At 35.9% G+C, this 14,193-nt stretch overlaps 1 protein-coding gene across 1 annotated transcript in view; it reads left to right on the top strand.

Annotated features, from left to right (window-relative positions):
* The window catches only part of SERBP1 (SERPINE1 mRNA binding protein 1), an 18,267-nt gene extending 11,976 nt beyond the window's left edge, over positions 1-6,291 (top strand). The window contains exons 6-8 of the mRNA XM_007959368.2: positions 489-666; positions 4,659-4,832; positions 6,235-6,291. Of these exons, the coding sequence (XP_007957559.1) occupies positions 489-666; positions 4,659-4,832; positions 6,235-6,291 (409 nt within the window). The remainder of the gene's footprint in view (positions 1-488; positions 667-4,658; positions 4,833-6,234) is intronic.
* Positions 6,292-14,193: the final 7,902 nt, after the last annotated feature.

Here is a 14,193-nt window from a genome sequence, read left to right as displayed (position 1 = left end):
TGCATATATCTGTTCTTGTTATGGCTCTCACTTCTTTAGGGTATATACCTAGTAATGGGATGGCTGGGTCAAATGGTATTTGTATTTCTAACTTTTGAAGGCATCGCCATACTGCTTTCCACAATGGTTGTACCATTTTACAGTCCCACCAGCAGTGTATGGTGGGTAGTTTTAAGAAATATACTTAGGTGGTAAGACCAATTTGAGACTATATTACTACTTGATGATCATTAAGGATTTATAAATATAAAATTGTATATTCCTTTGTTATCCGTACTTTAATTCATTAATCAGTGAATTATTGGTCTTTGGCAAGCTGCATGTCAGCAGTTGGGTTATGAAGAAAACTGATCCCTCCTATCTGTGTGTGCATTTTGTCTGAGAGTCTGTTGGCCACTCAAGATTTACAATCATAAGTTTGAAATATTTTTTTTTATGTAAATTATATCAGCCCTCTGTCAGGTGTAACATTAAAAATGTTTTCACAGGGAGAATGAAGTCGAAGAGGTAAAGGAAGAGGGTCCAAAAGAGATGACATTGGATGAGTGGAAGGCTATTCAAAATAAGGACCGGGCAAAAGTAGAGTTTAATATCCGAAAACCAAATGAAGGTGCTGATGGGCAATGGAAGAAGGGATTTGTTCTTCATAAGTCAAAGAGTGAAGAGGTAAGATTAAGTTTTTGGTGATTGAAAATATTCAGATATGACTTAGATAATACTTGAATTTTTTATTTCAGAATTTCAGATGGTTGTATTCTGTTGTAAAAGAAAAAGATCATAGGATCATCTGGAGCCGATCACTTGATTGAAAAGGAAGATAAATTGCATAACTGTTATTCTAGTCCTTCAGTCTTTATGTATATTTAATGTGGTAATGTCTCTTTTTCCCAAAAAGCTGTTAGTCAGTGGTATGTCATACAGTTTACTAGTGCTTTTGAAATATAATAAATGTGGTTATATTTAAAATATATATATATATATTTCATCACTAGGAGTTAGGTGAGTGTAGTAAAACCTGTCAGAAGGAAAACTCAAAATGTTTTCTGCTAAAACAAGCCATAGAAAAGTGGTAAGACTGTACCCTGTCAGAGGCAAAAAAAAAAAACCCCTGAGATCTGGAAAAACAAGACTGTCCCATCAGGTTCCAGTTCTCACAGGTTTCACTGTGTTATCTTGACATTTTCATAAGGTTTAACCAAATGCATAAGTGACTTCATTGAGTATTAGCTTTTGAAACTGTTGGTTTGTTCCATATATAATGGTAAGAATCCATAAATTAAGCCTGGCCTTTATAAGGCCTCATTCCTCAGTAAAGGAGACTTCTTAACTGAGGAATGAGGCCTTTTAAAGACCAGAGAATGAATTTATGGGTTTCCTTTACTTAGGAAGCATGGAAATTAATGAAAATACTTGAAAAAGTCATGTTGTTGGCATTTGATTGGTAGTTCCTCCTTAAGCCTTGGAGAATAATTTTAGAGGAATGTCTTAGTGCTGCATCCTATGTCAGAATAAATTTTTAGTAAAACTCTTCGCCAAACCTAATTTATTTCTTCTACTAAATTCTGTTTTCTTTAAATTTCTGACATTGGTGATTTATTCGTCTCCTGAATCGGGCTGTGCCAGAAATCTAGAGTTCAAATTCTATTTGGAAATAATACTGTCATCATCTACATAATCTCTAGGAGTCCCTCTACTGTTAAGCAACTTTAAGTATTTTTAAATTACTCAAATTACTTGTTCTAGTGTAGTAAATCATAATTACAAGTTTACTTCCTGGTTGAAAAATCTCCATGTCATTTTCCTACTCCTTTGACATAAACTAGTTTAGTTTCAAATACAAATTTTTATCTAAAAGCACAAAAAATAAATGAGCCAAACACCTCGGATTTGGTTCCTTGGTTTGGACGTTTAGGGTGATGTTTCATGGGGCATCCCAGTTAACTGGCCTTAATGTGCTTAGTCCTTCTGTTCTGCCTCCTAGTTCGTTGCTTAGTTCCTGGGGTCTTAAAGCTTGCAAGGTGCTGTCCAAGGTACAATTGATCTCTTCATCTGGAGCAACAGAGGAAGGAGAGTCAGGAATAGGAGGGAGGAAGATAAGGAATGTGCTAATTTTCTTCATGAATAACTGCCTCCTTTGCTGTCGGACCAGAAGAATTAGATATGCCTGGCTACCATTTCTGAACATTTTGATCAAAGATTCCATGGAAGAATCCTGATCAAAAGGATGGAAATGCTGAACAGAATTCTAAATTCTCACAGACTCTAGACTTTCTGGAGCCTTAGGGGCTGGATGAACCCCTGAAACTCTTGCCCTGAGATAATCTTCAAACCTTAAGCAAAAATTATCCCCCAAAATCATCTGGAAATAGAATGATAGTTTAGCCTAACTCGTTAAAAAAGAAATCTGTCTTGAGCATTATGCTCTTATAAAAACTGTATTTGGGATCAAAACGATAGCAACTAGATTGGGTTGGAACCTTGAGGAGTGAGTTAATGTGGGAGGAACTCAAAAAAGAATGGTTATACAACTCTGGGGATGTATTCAGTGTCACTGAATTGTACATGCAGAAACCGTTCGATTGGTGTATGTTTTGTTGTGTATTTTCAACAACAAAATAGATTTTAGTGGGGGAAATAAATGAGGTCAACATCTTAAGAGTCAGGGACATTTTGCTTTATTAGAAGATTTCATTTTTTAATTTTCTTTGTCATTCTTGCTGATAAGTTTGTAACATATCAGGGTAAGATAAATTCCTCATTCTAGAACCATGAAAGTTCATTTTTGGGGTGATTGATCAGTTGAAATCGTGATTAAATTGCTTGGGTTAATAATAATAAAAAAGTTTCCTCTACAGCTCATTTAAGACAATTAACTTTTTGGGTCTTGAGTGTGGACTCTTCTTCCCAGAACAAATTGCATGCTGAACCCACTGCCATCGAGTTGAGTCTGACTCAGTGACCCTATAGGACAGAGTAGAATGCCCTCTGTAGGGTTTCCAAGGCTGTAAATCTTTATGGAAGTAGACTGCCTCATCTTTTTCCCACGGAGTTGCTGGTTTTGAACCACCAATCTTGGTTAACAGCACAAAGAGCCACCAGAGCTCCTTAAACTACATACACACATAAAAATTCTGGGTTGTAATTTTAGGTGATTTGTTAATAATGTCCTGAAACCTCACATCAGGTTAGGTATTCCAGTTTTAAATTTTAATACCTAGCTTTTCAGAAATACCTGTTATACAAAACAATGTTTATAAGTAGAAATTTTGGAACATTAAAAAATGTGAAAATGGTTATGAATAATGTTGAATAAAGGACATTTGCATTATCAAGCCACTTGTAAATTTGAACCCTTACAGGGGTTTTTTTTTGGGGGGCGGGCTTTGTGATGTGGATACTTGTTTGAATTTAGCCCTGCTGGCGTTTTGCCTTGTCACTTGACTATTTTTTATAATTTTGTTATTTATAGTTGAAGCACTCTTTATATATCTTCATTCTCATAATGAATATAGGTTAGTTAGGGAAAAGGAGCTCTGGTGGCGGAGTGCCTAAGGCATTTGAGTGCTAACCAGAAGGTTGGCGATTCAAATCTACCAGCCACTCTGCGGAATGAAGGTTGGGCAATCTATTTCTGTAGTGATACTGCATCAGAAACCCAAAGGGGGTTGCTGTGAGATGGAATCATCTTGATGGCCGTGAGTTTGGTTGGTTTGGTGAGGGAAAGAAGTAACTTCAGAGATGGAGAACTGAGTTACCAAGTTACCAACAGTAGAGAGCAGAGCTTTGTCTTCTGATTATCATTCACTGCAGTAAGGGAAAATAAAAACTATTTTAGGGAGGTGCAGTGCTGGTGTTGTTTATCCTTGTAGTTGCCTGAATGGTTAGAAATGTGTTCTGAACACCCCCCAAAAAAATCCCAAAACTTGTTGCTGTCATGTTGATTCTGGCTTACGGTGACCCCATGTTTTACAGAGTAGAATTGCTCCACAGGATTTTCTTGGCTATAATCTTGACAGAAGCAGATCACTAGGTTGATTACATGCACCACTGGGTGGATTCTGACTGCCGACCTTTAGGTTAGTAGTCAAACACTAATTGTGCCACCTAGGGACTCCTCTAAACACCCAAATTTCTTAATTTTGGTAATAAAAACTGTCCAGCTATTTCAGTAACATGCCAATTTATGCGTTTTTGCTTCTGTGCTCTAGAAAGTTATAAAAATGTAGTTGGTGAATTGCTATCATTGATTTGAAATGGCAAACATTCTAAAATTGGGCGATACTAATATTTTGAAAAGAACCTTAATTCTTACATTGGTTTGGCATGGCATGAAGGAATGGTATTAATTGGCTATAATGGAATTGTTACTAGTTGGTATTGAGTCAGTTCTGACTCATGGAGAGCCATGTGTAGAGAAGAACTGTTTCTTAGGGTTTTTAAGGCTGTGACCTTTTTTGTAAGCAGATTAGCAGGCCTGTTTTCCACAGTGCCTCTAGTGGATTTGCATTGCCAACCTTTAAACTAGTAGTAGCAGAAGCACTTATGCATTTGCACCACTTAGGGACTCCTGTTACTACCCTTTCAGCTGTTGATGTATTCTCATAAAGTATAGATTGGATTGGTATTCATTATCCAGTGGTCTTCACTTGCATTTTTAGGCTCATGCTGAAGATTCGGTTATGGACCATCATTTCCGGAAGCCGGCAAATGATATAACGTCTCAGCTGGAGATTAATTTTGGAGACCTTGGCCGCCCAGGACGTGGTGGCAGGGGAGGAAGAGGTGGACGTGGGCGTGGTGGACGTCCCAATCGTGGCAGCAGAACTGACAAGGTAATTTTAAGGCTTCTTTTCCCCCTTTTTCAGTAATTCAGGAACCTCTTTTGGTAAAGCACTGACTGTGGGTGCGTTTGAGGGATAGAAAAAGAACTAGAATAAGAAAATAATAACCATGATAAGATAAGTTTTAGGTCATTTTTATTTAAAGTACTTAAATACAATTTGTTTTTGAATAGTTGAGAGCTGTTGTTTTGAACTTGTTTTGCTTAGAGCTTGTTTTCAAAGGAATTAAATTTTTACCTTTTGTTGGGTGCTTACTAGATACTGTGCTAGGTGTTTTATGTAATTAAGCCATTAAATTACATATATATGATGACATCCCCATATTATAGATGAGGAGGCTCAGGTATAGGGAACCCTTTATCATTGTAAGAAGTTTACCTGAAATAAAACCTGCTCCTTTTTGATAATTTTGACAGTTCCTCACTACTTTTTATGTCTCAGTTTAATATTTTTGTGTCCATTTTACTCTTGTGACGCTCACTAGATGGCTGTCACTTTTTTGTTAATGTTTCTTACTAGACTGCCCTGTGAGGACTGGTGTTCATTACTCTTCTGCTTTCTTCAGAGTCTTCAATCCCATGCGTAGTGTGGCACAAAACAAGTGCTTAATTAAAATACTTTTATAGATGCCCTTGTTATTAGATTTGAACTCAGATCTGTCCGTATTTTTAATAATTATAAACTATTAAACTAAAGTATTAAAGGTAACCTTTGTGTTATTTCACTGTGTCTTATGGTCTGCTGGGAAGCAACCGTAATAACCTCCTGAATTCTCAATCTCTGATATAAAAATTCCAGGATATAACCATGTAATTGAATGTCATTGTTTCATTTTAGAATGGTAATTTAGTATTAACTGATTTTATGGTTATCAGTGGCAATGTGTGGTTGATGCTTTGTTTCTGTTTCTTCCTCTGACAGTTTAAAGGCCAGTGAAGTTTTGTTATTTGTGTTTTGGGCTGTATTTAGCAGTTGGCCCTCTTGCTATGATGAATAATATTGCTACATAAATAATCGCTGATTTCTTAGCGTGCTTTCAAATCAATACTCTTCTTTAGGAAGTTGGAAAAGTGTAATAATCCTGAGCAAAAAATAAGAATTCACATTTATGCTCCATGTGAGGGTATCGTGTTTTATTAAAAAAAAAACAAAACAAACATCATGGTGATCGCTAGGGGAATTTTCATAGGTTTGCAAATTAAGGACAGAGTATTTGCACATGTTTATAGTCCTATGCTGATCCATAATTTTGCCTTTTAAGTAAAAGCTTTAATACATTTTAGTCAGTGCTTTAACATGAAGAGTTTTTAGAGTTCTGTGTCTGATTATAGACACTGGTAATCGTTTTTAAGATTTGAGAATTGTAGTTAATTTTGATTTGTTTCTTTTTCAGTCAAGTGCTTCTGCTCCTGATGTAGATGACCCAGAGGCATTCCCAGCTCTGGCTTAACTGGATATGCCATAAGACAACCCTGGTTCCTTTGTGGACCCTCCTCTCTGAGGCTTTGCATGCTTAAGGATCCCAAACGACTTAAGAAATTAAAAAAAAAAAAAAAAAAGACTGTCATTCATACCATTCACACCTAAAGACTGAATTTTATCTGTTTTGAAATGAACTTCTCTCGCTACACAGAAGTAACAAATATGGTAGTCAGTTTTGTATTTAGAAATGTATTGGTAGCAGGGATGTTTTCATAATTTTCAGAGATTATGCATTCTTCATGAATACTTTTGTATTGCTGCTTGCAAATATGCATTTCCAAACTTGAAATATAGGTGTGAACAGTGTGTACCAGTTTAAAGCTTTCACTTCATTTGTGTTTTTTAATTAAGGATTTAGATGTTCCCCGATTTCAAAGTGGTTTTAAATATTGGACATAATATCAGTTTTAATACCTGCTTTGCATTTTCACACATGGTCAGCTGGGACATGTAAACTTGATTTGTCAAATTTTATGCTGTGTGGAATACTAACTACTTTATGTATTTTAACTTAGTTTTAATATTTTCATTTTTGGGAAAAATCTTTTTTCAATTCTCATGATAGCTGTTATATATGCTAAATCTTTATATACAAAAATATCAGTACTTGAACAAAATTCAAAGCACATTGGTTTATTAACCCTTGCTCCTGCAGTGATGCATGGTTCATTAGGTTCAGATAATATTTGATTCACAATTTCAACTGTATGGTTTATCCATTTTAAAAAACAAATTAGATACATTTATTGGTGAAAGTTGTTTAAGCTTATTGTTGATAGACACATCCTGTTGAGTAAAGTAGTTACATGGATTTTTTCCCCTTCCATTACTGTGGGTGGAATAGGTTGATTTGGCTAATACATAATATTTAAACTATTCCTGTAAAGTAAGTGTCTGGCCCTTCAGTATGATTTGTATATTAGAAAGGTCCCAAAATCAAAATTGTACTCCTATAAACAATCCTTTAGCCCTTCCTTGTTCTAAAGAAACCAAAGGACACTGGTTAGTATGGTGAGAGGGGGTATATTTTAATTTTTGGAATTGGGAAAGCAGACAGCTTTATTTTATAAGGTTGGAACAGCAGCACTATCCATGAAATATAAACCAAAAAATCTTAACTGTTTCTGAATTTTCTATATTGCTATTAATTTTGGTCTTCAGTTGATAAGTGAATGTTTGTTTCACAAAAGACAGTTATCTTTCCTCTTCCACCATTAGAAAATTAGGTTAATAATCCATTGTTTGGGAGCATCACCACTTACTAAAACATACTTGGAGAGACTGATCAATAAACAGATTTTCTAGGATTTTTATTATTATTTTGCCACATTTATTGATGAGCATGGAAGGAATTTTATTTTGTTGCAAAGGGCTTTAGTCACTCAGTAAGTTGTAATAGTTTTGTACCTATGTGTCTAATGCCTGGTTTTAAAAATAGGGAAGATCTTCAGTCTTAAAATGTCTATTTAACTGATTGGTTCTCCCATATGCCTCTAACAAATTGTACAGAATAAGAATTATTTATTTGGATTAGATTTATTTACCTCATCACTTACTGTCTAAGAACTAGGGAAGAGATAATTATTCTTTAATGGTGGATAAAAGTTGTGCTGGTGTTTTGGATCTTATGATGCTGAGCATGTTCTGCACTGGTGCTAATGTCTGATATAATTTTATATTTACAAACAAACCTGCTACCCAGAGGCAAGTATTATTTAGTCCGTATGGACTGTTGACCCCTCTTGAGAAGGCAACATATGCACTCCTGAATCAGTGTTTAGATTTGAGTATCTAGCTCATTTCTGAACGTGTGACATTAGCTTGTAAATCTCTTGATTTTTAGAAATGTTAAAACACCTGGTATTAAGTGAAAACACTGCAAATCTTGCTCACTGTCAGCCATTTGGCAGTCATGAGAGGACACAGCAATATCTGGTATGTTGCAAGCTTTCAAGATAGCCAGATTTTAAAAAGTTGGTCCATTAGTTGTATCTGATGGATGTAAATTTGCCTCCTAGTTCACTTTGTCAAGAGCTAAAACTGTGAACCTAACTTTCTCGTATTGGTGGGTTAATAAAATAAAGATTTATTTTCATGCTCACTTTCTAAAAGTTATAAAAACAATGAAATAGGAGCCCATTTATTGTCATGTGTTTCCTGGTTTCTGATCTGTGTGTGCACCCTGAAGATGATACTCATCTTTAATTCCATCCCCTTCATGGTACAATGAGATTTTGTTTAAGTGGGGTTTTTATTGGTTAAACCAGGCTGTTGGATCACATTTGGGAAGGATAGCTATCTTAATGAATGTTATAATTAGAAATGTTAAATTCTACCATCAAATGAATTCAAGGACTGACACATGATAATATGTGTCTTAGGAAGCCACGTTTTGAGCATGAAAGTTTATACAGAATGTCACTTTTAATTGACAAACTGTATGTATTAATGAGAAAATCCCTTAATGGACAAAATCTTAAAATATAAATGGTGGCTCTGGTGGAATGTTTTAGTGAACTAACTTCTCGACACTTAAGTAGAACTAATACCAGAGCTGAAATTTTTCAGCTTGCCTTGAAATAATTTGAGTATGTTTCCTTTATTAGGTATATACTATTTTTAGACTTAGTGATTTTAAAATGTATCATCAGGTACTAAACATGTAGCTGTTTTTTCAGTTTTATTTTGAAAATGGGAATAAGACACATGATCTCCAGGATTGTAAATATCCTTGGGGCTTAACTTTTCTTAGGGGTTTGGAAGGAGGATATTAATATTCCATTTTGATGGCTTTATTTTTCTAATTGCTAGAAGTGGTTGCACCAAAAGAAAAATGTCTGTCAGTGCTTTTAGGGAGTTGTATGCAAAGTAGATTGGATTTATAAAATACATCTTTTAAAAGAGCACTAGCTATATGTGAGAGGAAGCAACAGGTGTTAAAAAGTGAAAAAAAACCAATGTAAAGAGAATTAGGAAACTTCAATGACTCAGCTGGTGTTAGTTTAATTAAAGGTAAGAATGTGCCAGGTTATTGATGAGGTAACTGATAAAGTAATTCTAGCACTTTCAGGTGCATGCAGCACTTTCCTTAAGCTTAGAAACCAGTTTGCAACCCATATGTTTATAATTTTGAAACTAACATGTAAATAATGAATCTGAACACTTAAGAAACCAGAAACCTGCTCTGCCAAGTTAACAGCAGAAAATTTGATTATTAGTATGCTCTGTGGGGTTTATCTAGTACAGTTAAATCTAATCAGTGCTTCTGGACCCTAGTAATTAAAATAATTTATCAATATTGTAAAATAAATTTGATTTCATCATTGGGATGAATAAGTGGCACTTCTCAGAAATCAGTTACTTTTTGCTTAGCCTTGGTTGCCTTGTTCTGAATTTAAGAATCTTATTTTTTAGTTGGATGAAGTGATTATTTGAGAAGTCAATGGAATAAATTGGTTTCAAGCTAAGGAATTCAATAGAGCAAAGATTATAGGGAAAACAAGATTGCAACCCAGAGGGTGAGAAACTCTATAGTGTCAGATTAGATTATAAAGTGAATTTGTTAAAGCCGTAGATTTTGCCCACATGTGAAAGTGTTAACATTGGAAATGAGTGTCATTTCAATAAAGTGCTATGCCTAAGTCTATGCACTACAGCCTGTGCCCTGAGGGAATAATAGTTTTTGTATTTTGAAATGGTTGAAAGCAAAAATTAATATGCTGCAGAGATTGTTCTGAACTTTACAGAGAAAGTTTGCTGACCCTGAACTAAGCTTTCACTTGGTATGCAAGGGTTCTTTTAAAATAAAAGTTGAGTTTTAGGTACAAACTAATTCCTGTACTATGGAAAATTGTGAAATGTGAAGTAATTTTAATTGGAATAAGGGTAAGGTAATCTAGGAGCTTCTTAGTTAAGATGATCTTGTTAGTTTCAAAACTAGCTGGTGGCTTAAGTACATTCTTCTGAAAGCTATTAAGGAAATTATAAAAGTTAAGCATGATGACATTTTAATATTACACATACATTGGCACTTTTCAAAGCACTTGGTACTAACTTTTACCTGTTATGCTAATCCCTGACCCCCTCCCCCATTTCTGAACATTTTGTTACAAGTAAGAAAACGTTTTAAACTATAGTAAAGATTTCAGCCAAGGAAACCCTATGGGACAGTTCCTTACAACACATTGGGTTGCCCTGATTTGGCAGGCAACAGTAAGTTGAGCTGCTACAGAGCTTAATGGCTTCTTGAGGGTGTACTTAGATTTGTCAGGAAAGTGCCCATTTGGGCTGAATTTAGCTTTGTGTTAAGTGCCGTCGAGTTGGACCGACTCATAGTGACCCCTCGGGTTTCTGAGGGAGTATCACTACAGAAGTAGATTGCCCAACCTTCCTTTCGAGGTGGGTGTGAACCGCCAGCCTTCTGGTTAGCAGTCTAGTGCCTTAGGCACTACGCCACCAGAGCTCCTTGATGTAGATTATAGATTACTTCTATAAAATAGCTGGGAGGCAGTTTTTAACCACTAAATAGGGAAGTAAAGATGAGAAATGGCTTACTAGAAAATCATTTATCAAATTAAGTTTTTGCTTGCAACATTATGGTTTGCAACATAGTGTTTTAAGTGATGTTTTTCTTGGCAGTTCTAGTGGCACAGTGGTTAAAAGCCTTCAGCTGCTAACCAGAAGTTTGGTAGTTCAAACCTTTCAGCTACTTATTGGGAGACAGATTGAGTAGTCTGATTCCGTGAAGATTTACAGCCTTGAAAAGATTATGGGTCAGTTCTCTGCCCTATAGGGTCACTGTGAGTTGAGAATGATGCCATGGGGTTTGGGTGTCCCTGTTGCTGCCCATTTAGAAGGTTGTGGCAATCCTAGTCAGTGCATTTACACTTGTAATCCTTGTGCATGGAAGAAGACAGGTACCTGTTGGTAAATTTTTATCTTGCAACTAATTGATTACAGGTTTTTTGAGTCAATTGGTATGAAATGATCTTGTGGTTTTCTTCCTAAAATAGCTTCATTAAGGTAAAAACCAAGCTCACTGCCGTCGAGTCATATCTGATTCATAGCAGCCCCTCTTGGGTTTCCGAGGTGGTATCACTACGGAAGTAGATTGCCCAACCTTCCTTTCGAGGAGTGGCTAGTGGGTTTGAACAGCCAGCCTTCTGGTTAGCAATCATATGCCTTAGGCACTACACCAATTGAAATGCTACAGGCTAATCAAAGTTTTGATAGTTGGTAAGTCAAGTAGGGAAAATGGGAAATTGCTCATCCCCCAACTATTCGTTATATCTCAGTTGATGTGATAGTTGGAATCCGCTCCACACAACAGGATTTAAAATCTCTGATAGGAGGAACTGGCGTTTGTTTTCATGTTCCTGGAATGATTCTATAAAATGATCCAGTTTAATTTGGTTCTTAACGTTTGCCCAGAATTTTGTCATGTAAAATGTAACTAAAATTTTGTTAGTTTTTGACTTGAATCAAATTTTGAGAGCTTTGCATATTAAATTCCTGGCAACCACTTTGATGGTGCTTAAATAAGCTTATGTTTAGATATTTTACCACAGTGCTCAGACTGCAAGAAATTGATGACTAAACACATCAAAGATGGGTGGTTTTTTTTGTCTCCTTCCCCATTTCTTGGCTGAGTAGCTTCAGGCCGACATGATTGGTGAATTGAACTAAACAATGAGATACCTTTCTGTTTAGTGATATGGGATTGGTTTATTTGTCCATTTTCCCTGAAAATTGTAATTTTCTGGTAACTTTAAGATGAAGAAAGAGCTTTTCCTTAAAAACTACAGGTAGTTTGGATTCAACTTGATTCATGTTCCAAGTTTTGTAATACACTCTTTGTATATTCACCAAGGGTTCATTTAAGTGCTAAAGTCTAAATTAGAAGCTTTTGAAGAATGCATGGGGAGACTGGATTGAATAAAATGATTTTGAAGGTAGAGATTATGTTGGGGGGATTAGCAGGTATATATGTGTGCCTCTGACCACTGTATTTTGTTTATGATGACAATATGTCCTGAAGATTGAGTGGTGCTTACTCATTCTGTAACAGTATCCGGTAGATTTAAGTGTTTTTATTAACAGTTGGATAACCTGCTACATCTTGAGCCAAGTGCTAAAGCTGGAAGTCGTTTTGAAGTAGTAGAGAAGTGCTTTGGATGCTGTGTAATGCAAAGTGAAAATACTTAACAAGTCATCTAAGAAAGAAGTTCTCTTCAAGGGAAAATGAGCAAAGAATAGAGAAAATTGCCAATAAACTTGCTTGAAGAACTTAAATAAACCAGCACCTCAGTTACAGGAGAGCATGGATGTTCTCTTTTCCATGATCATCTATCTCTTGCTACTTAGCGTTAATAAACTCTAAAGACTGCAGATTTCTGAGGAAAAAATGATTTGAAGATTACATCTGTAGCTGGAGAAGAACTTTTATTGACTTAATTATCCTTGCAATAACCACTACCTTTTTTTAATCTGTTGCAAGCAGGTCAAGAGTGGGTGTTAACTTAAAAAGGTGTTTTCTGCACCTGCAACAAAAACCACCCTGCCATAAGATCAGAGGGTAAAAGGCAATAGTGTTTGTATAGGAATAGAAAAGAATCTAGTCAAGTGGGGTTTTAGTACAAGTTCCAGAGATGGTGGAGGACCTTAGGAAACAAGTATTTTTTACAGTGCTGTGAAAAGGCAAATGATCTTTTACTTCTTTTGTGATGGAATAAAGTATGATTTGTTTCTATATGGAATCTTGGGATGTCCTATTTTTGGTTGGGAAATTTTTTTTATTCTGAAGGGGATGTGTCTTGGATTGGCCCATACAAGAGTTGTACCTTCAGGTTAGGTTACACAGACCACATTGTCAGCAAATTAGCAGGGATACCTAACTGCCATTTTAGCAAGAGGTTGGAGATTTTAATAAAGGAACAGGTGTTTTGTTTCAGGTTGTCTAATTTTAGTTTTTTGAACTAGTGAAAATGCCGTATTCATGGGTCTATTCTCCTTTCTGGTGAAAATTCAGGGCCTTTAAGATTAGCTTATTCTCTGAGAAAGTCTAGAAATAGATTTCATAGAGTTTCTTTGGGTCCTATTATGTACGTGTACAAATATGAAGTTGACAAAGGAAAGTGTTTTCAACCTAACCTACATTGTCCGGGGAAAAGCAGGGTCTCTTAATGGAAGACTCCTTTAAAATTGTGGAACTTGAAAGTAGGTTGACTTAAACCAAAAGAAACCAAACCCACTGCTATTGAGTTGATTCCTACTTACAGTGAACCTCACTGGGTTTCTGAGGTGGTAAATCTTTACAGAAGTAGATCACCTAGTCTTCCATGGAGTGGCTGCGGGGTTTGAACCACCAACCTTCTGGTTAGCAGTCAGATGCCTTAGTCACTGTGCTGCCAGAGTTCCTTGGGTTGACTTAAAGGGACCCCATAATAGGTTTTTGTGCTTCTTACAGATGTAATTGAAAGCAGGACCAGTTTTAGAATAATTTTATGCCTTGTAGATGGAAAAAAAGTAACCACTTGCAAAGTACGGAGCCATTTACCATAAGATGAATGAAACATTTATGTTTCAAGAAGGTATATAGCAAGATTGAGTCAAATGCAGCCCTATTCCTGTGTGCTGGGTAACTTGGGTGGAGTTAAGCTATTTTACTTCAAAGAAAGGAGCACATTGCTCTGATTACTTTTCTATAAAAAGACCTAATGCTTTATTTATAACTTCATTTATCAATTTCCTTAAGAGAATGTGCTTTGTTGGGAGAGACATTTTTCTTCTGTGGTCTACGTGTGTCTTATATTACCGGATTTCGGAAAGCTGGGGAGATAGATTAACAAGTTCAGGAGTGCCAAATTTGTTC

This window comes from Orycteropus afer, unplaced genomic scaffold, assembly GCF_000298275.1.
Source record: "Orycteropus afer afer isolate SDZICR_OR568_19922 unplaced genomic scaffold, OryAfe1.0 scaffold00016, whole genome shotgun sequence".
Lineage (NCBI taxonomy): Eukaryota > Metazoa > Chordata > Mammalia > Tubulidentata > Orycteropodidae > Orycteropus > Orycteropus afer.
Note: the sequence above shows the minus strand (reverse complement) of the source record. Positions and strands in the feature narration are given on the sequence as shown.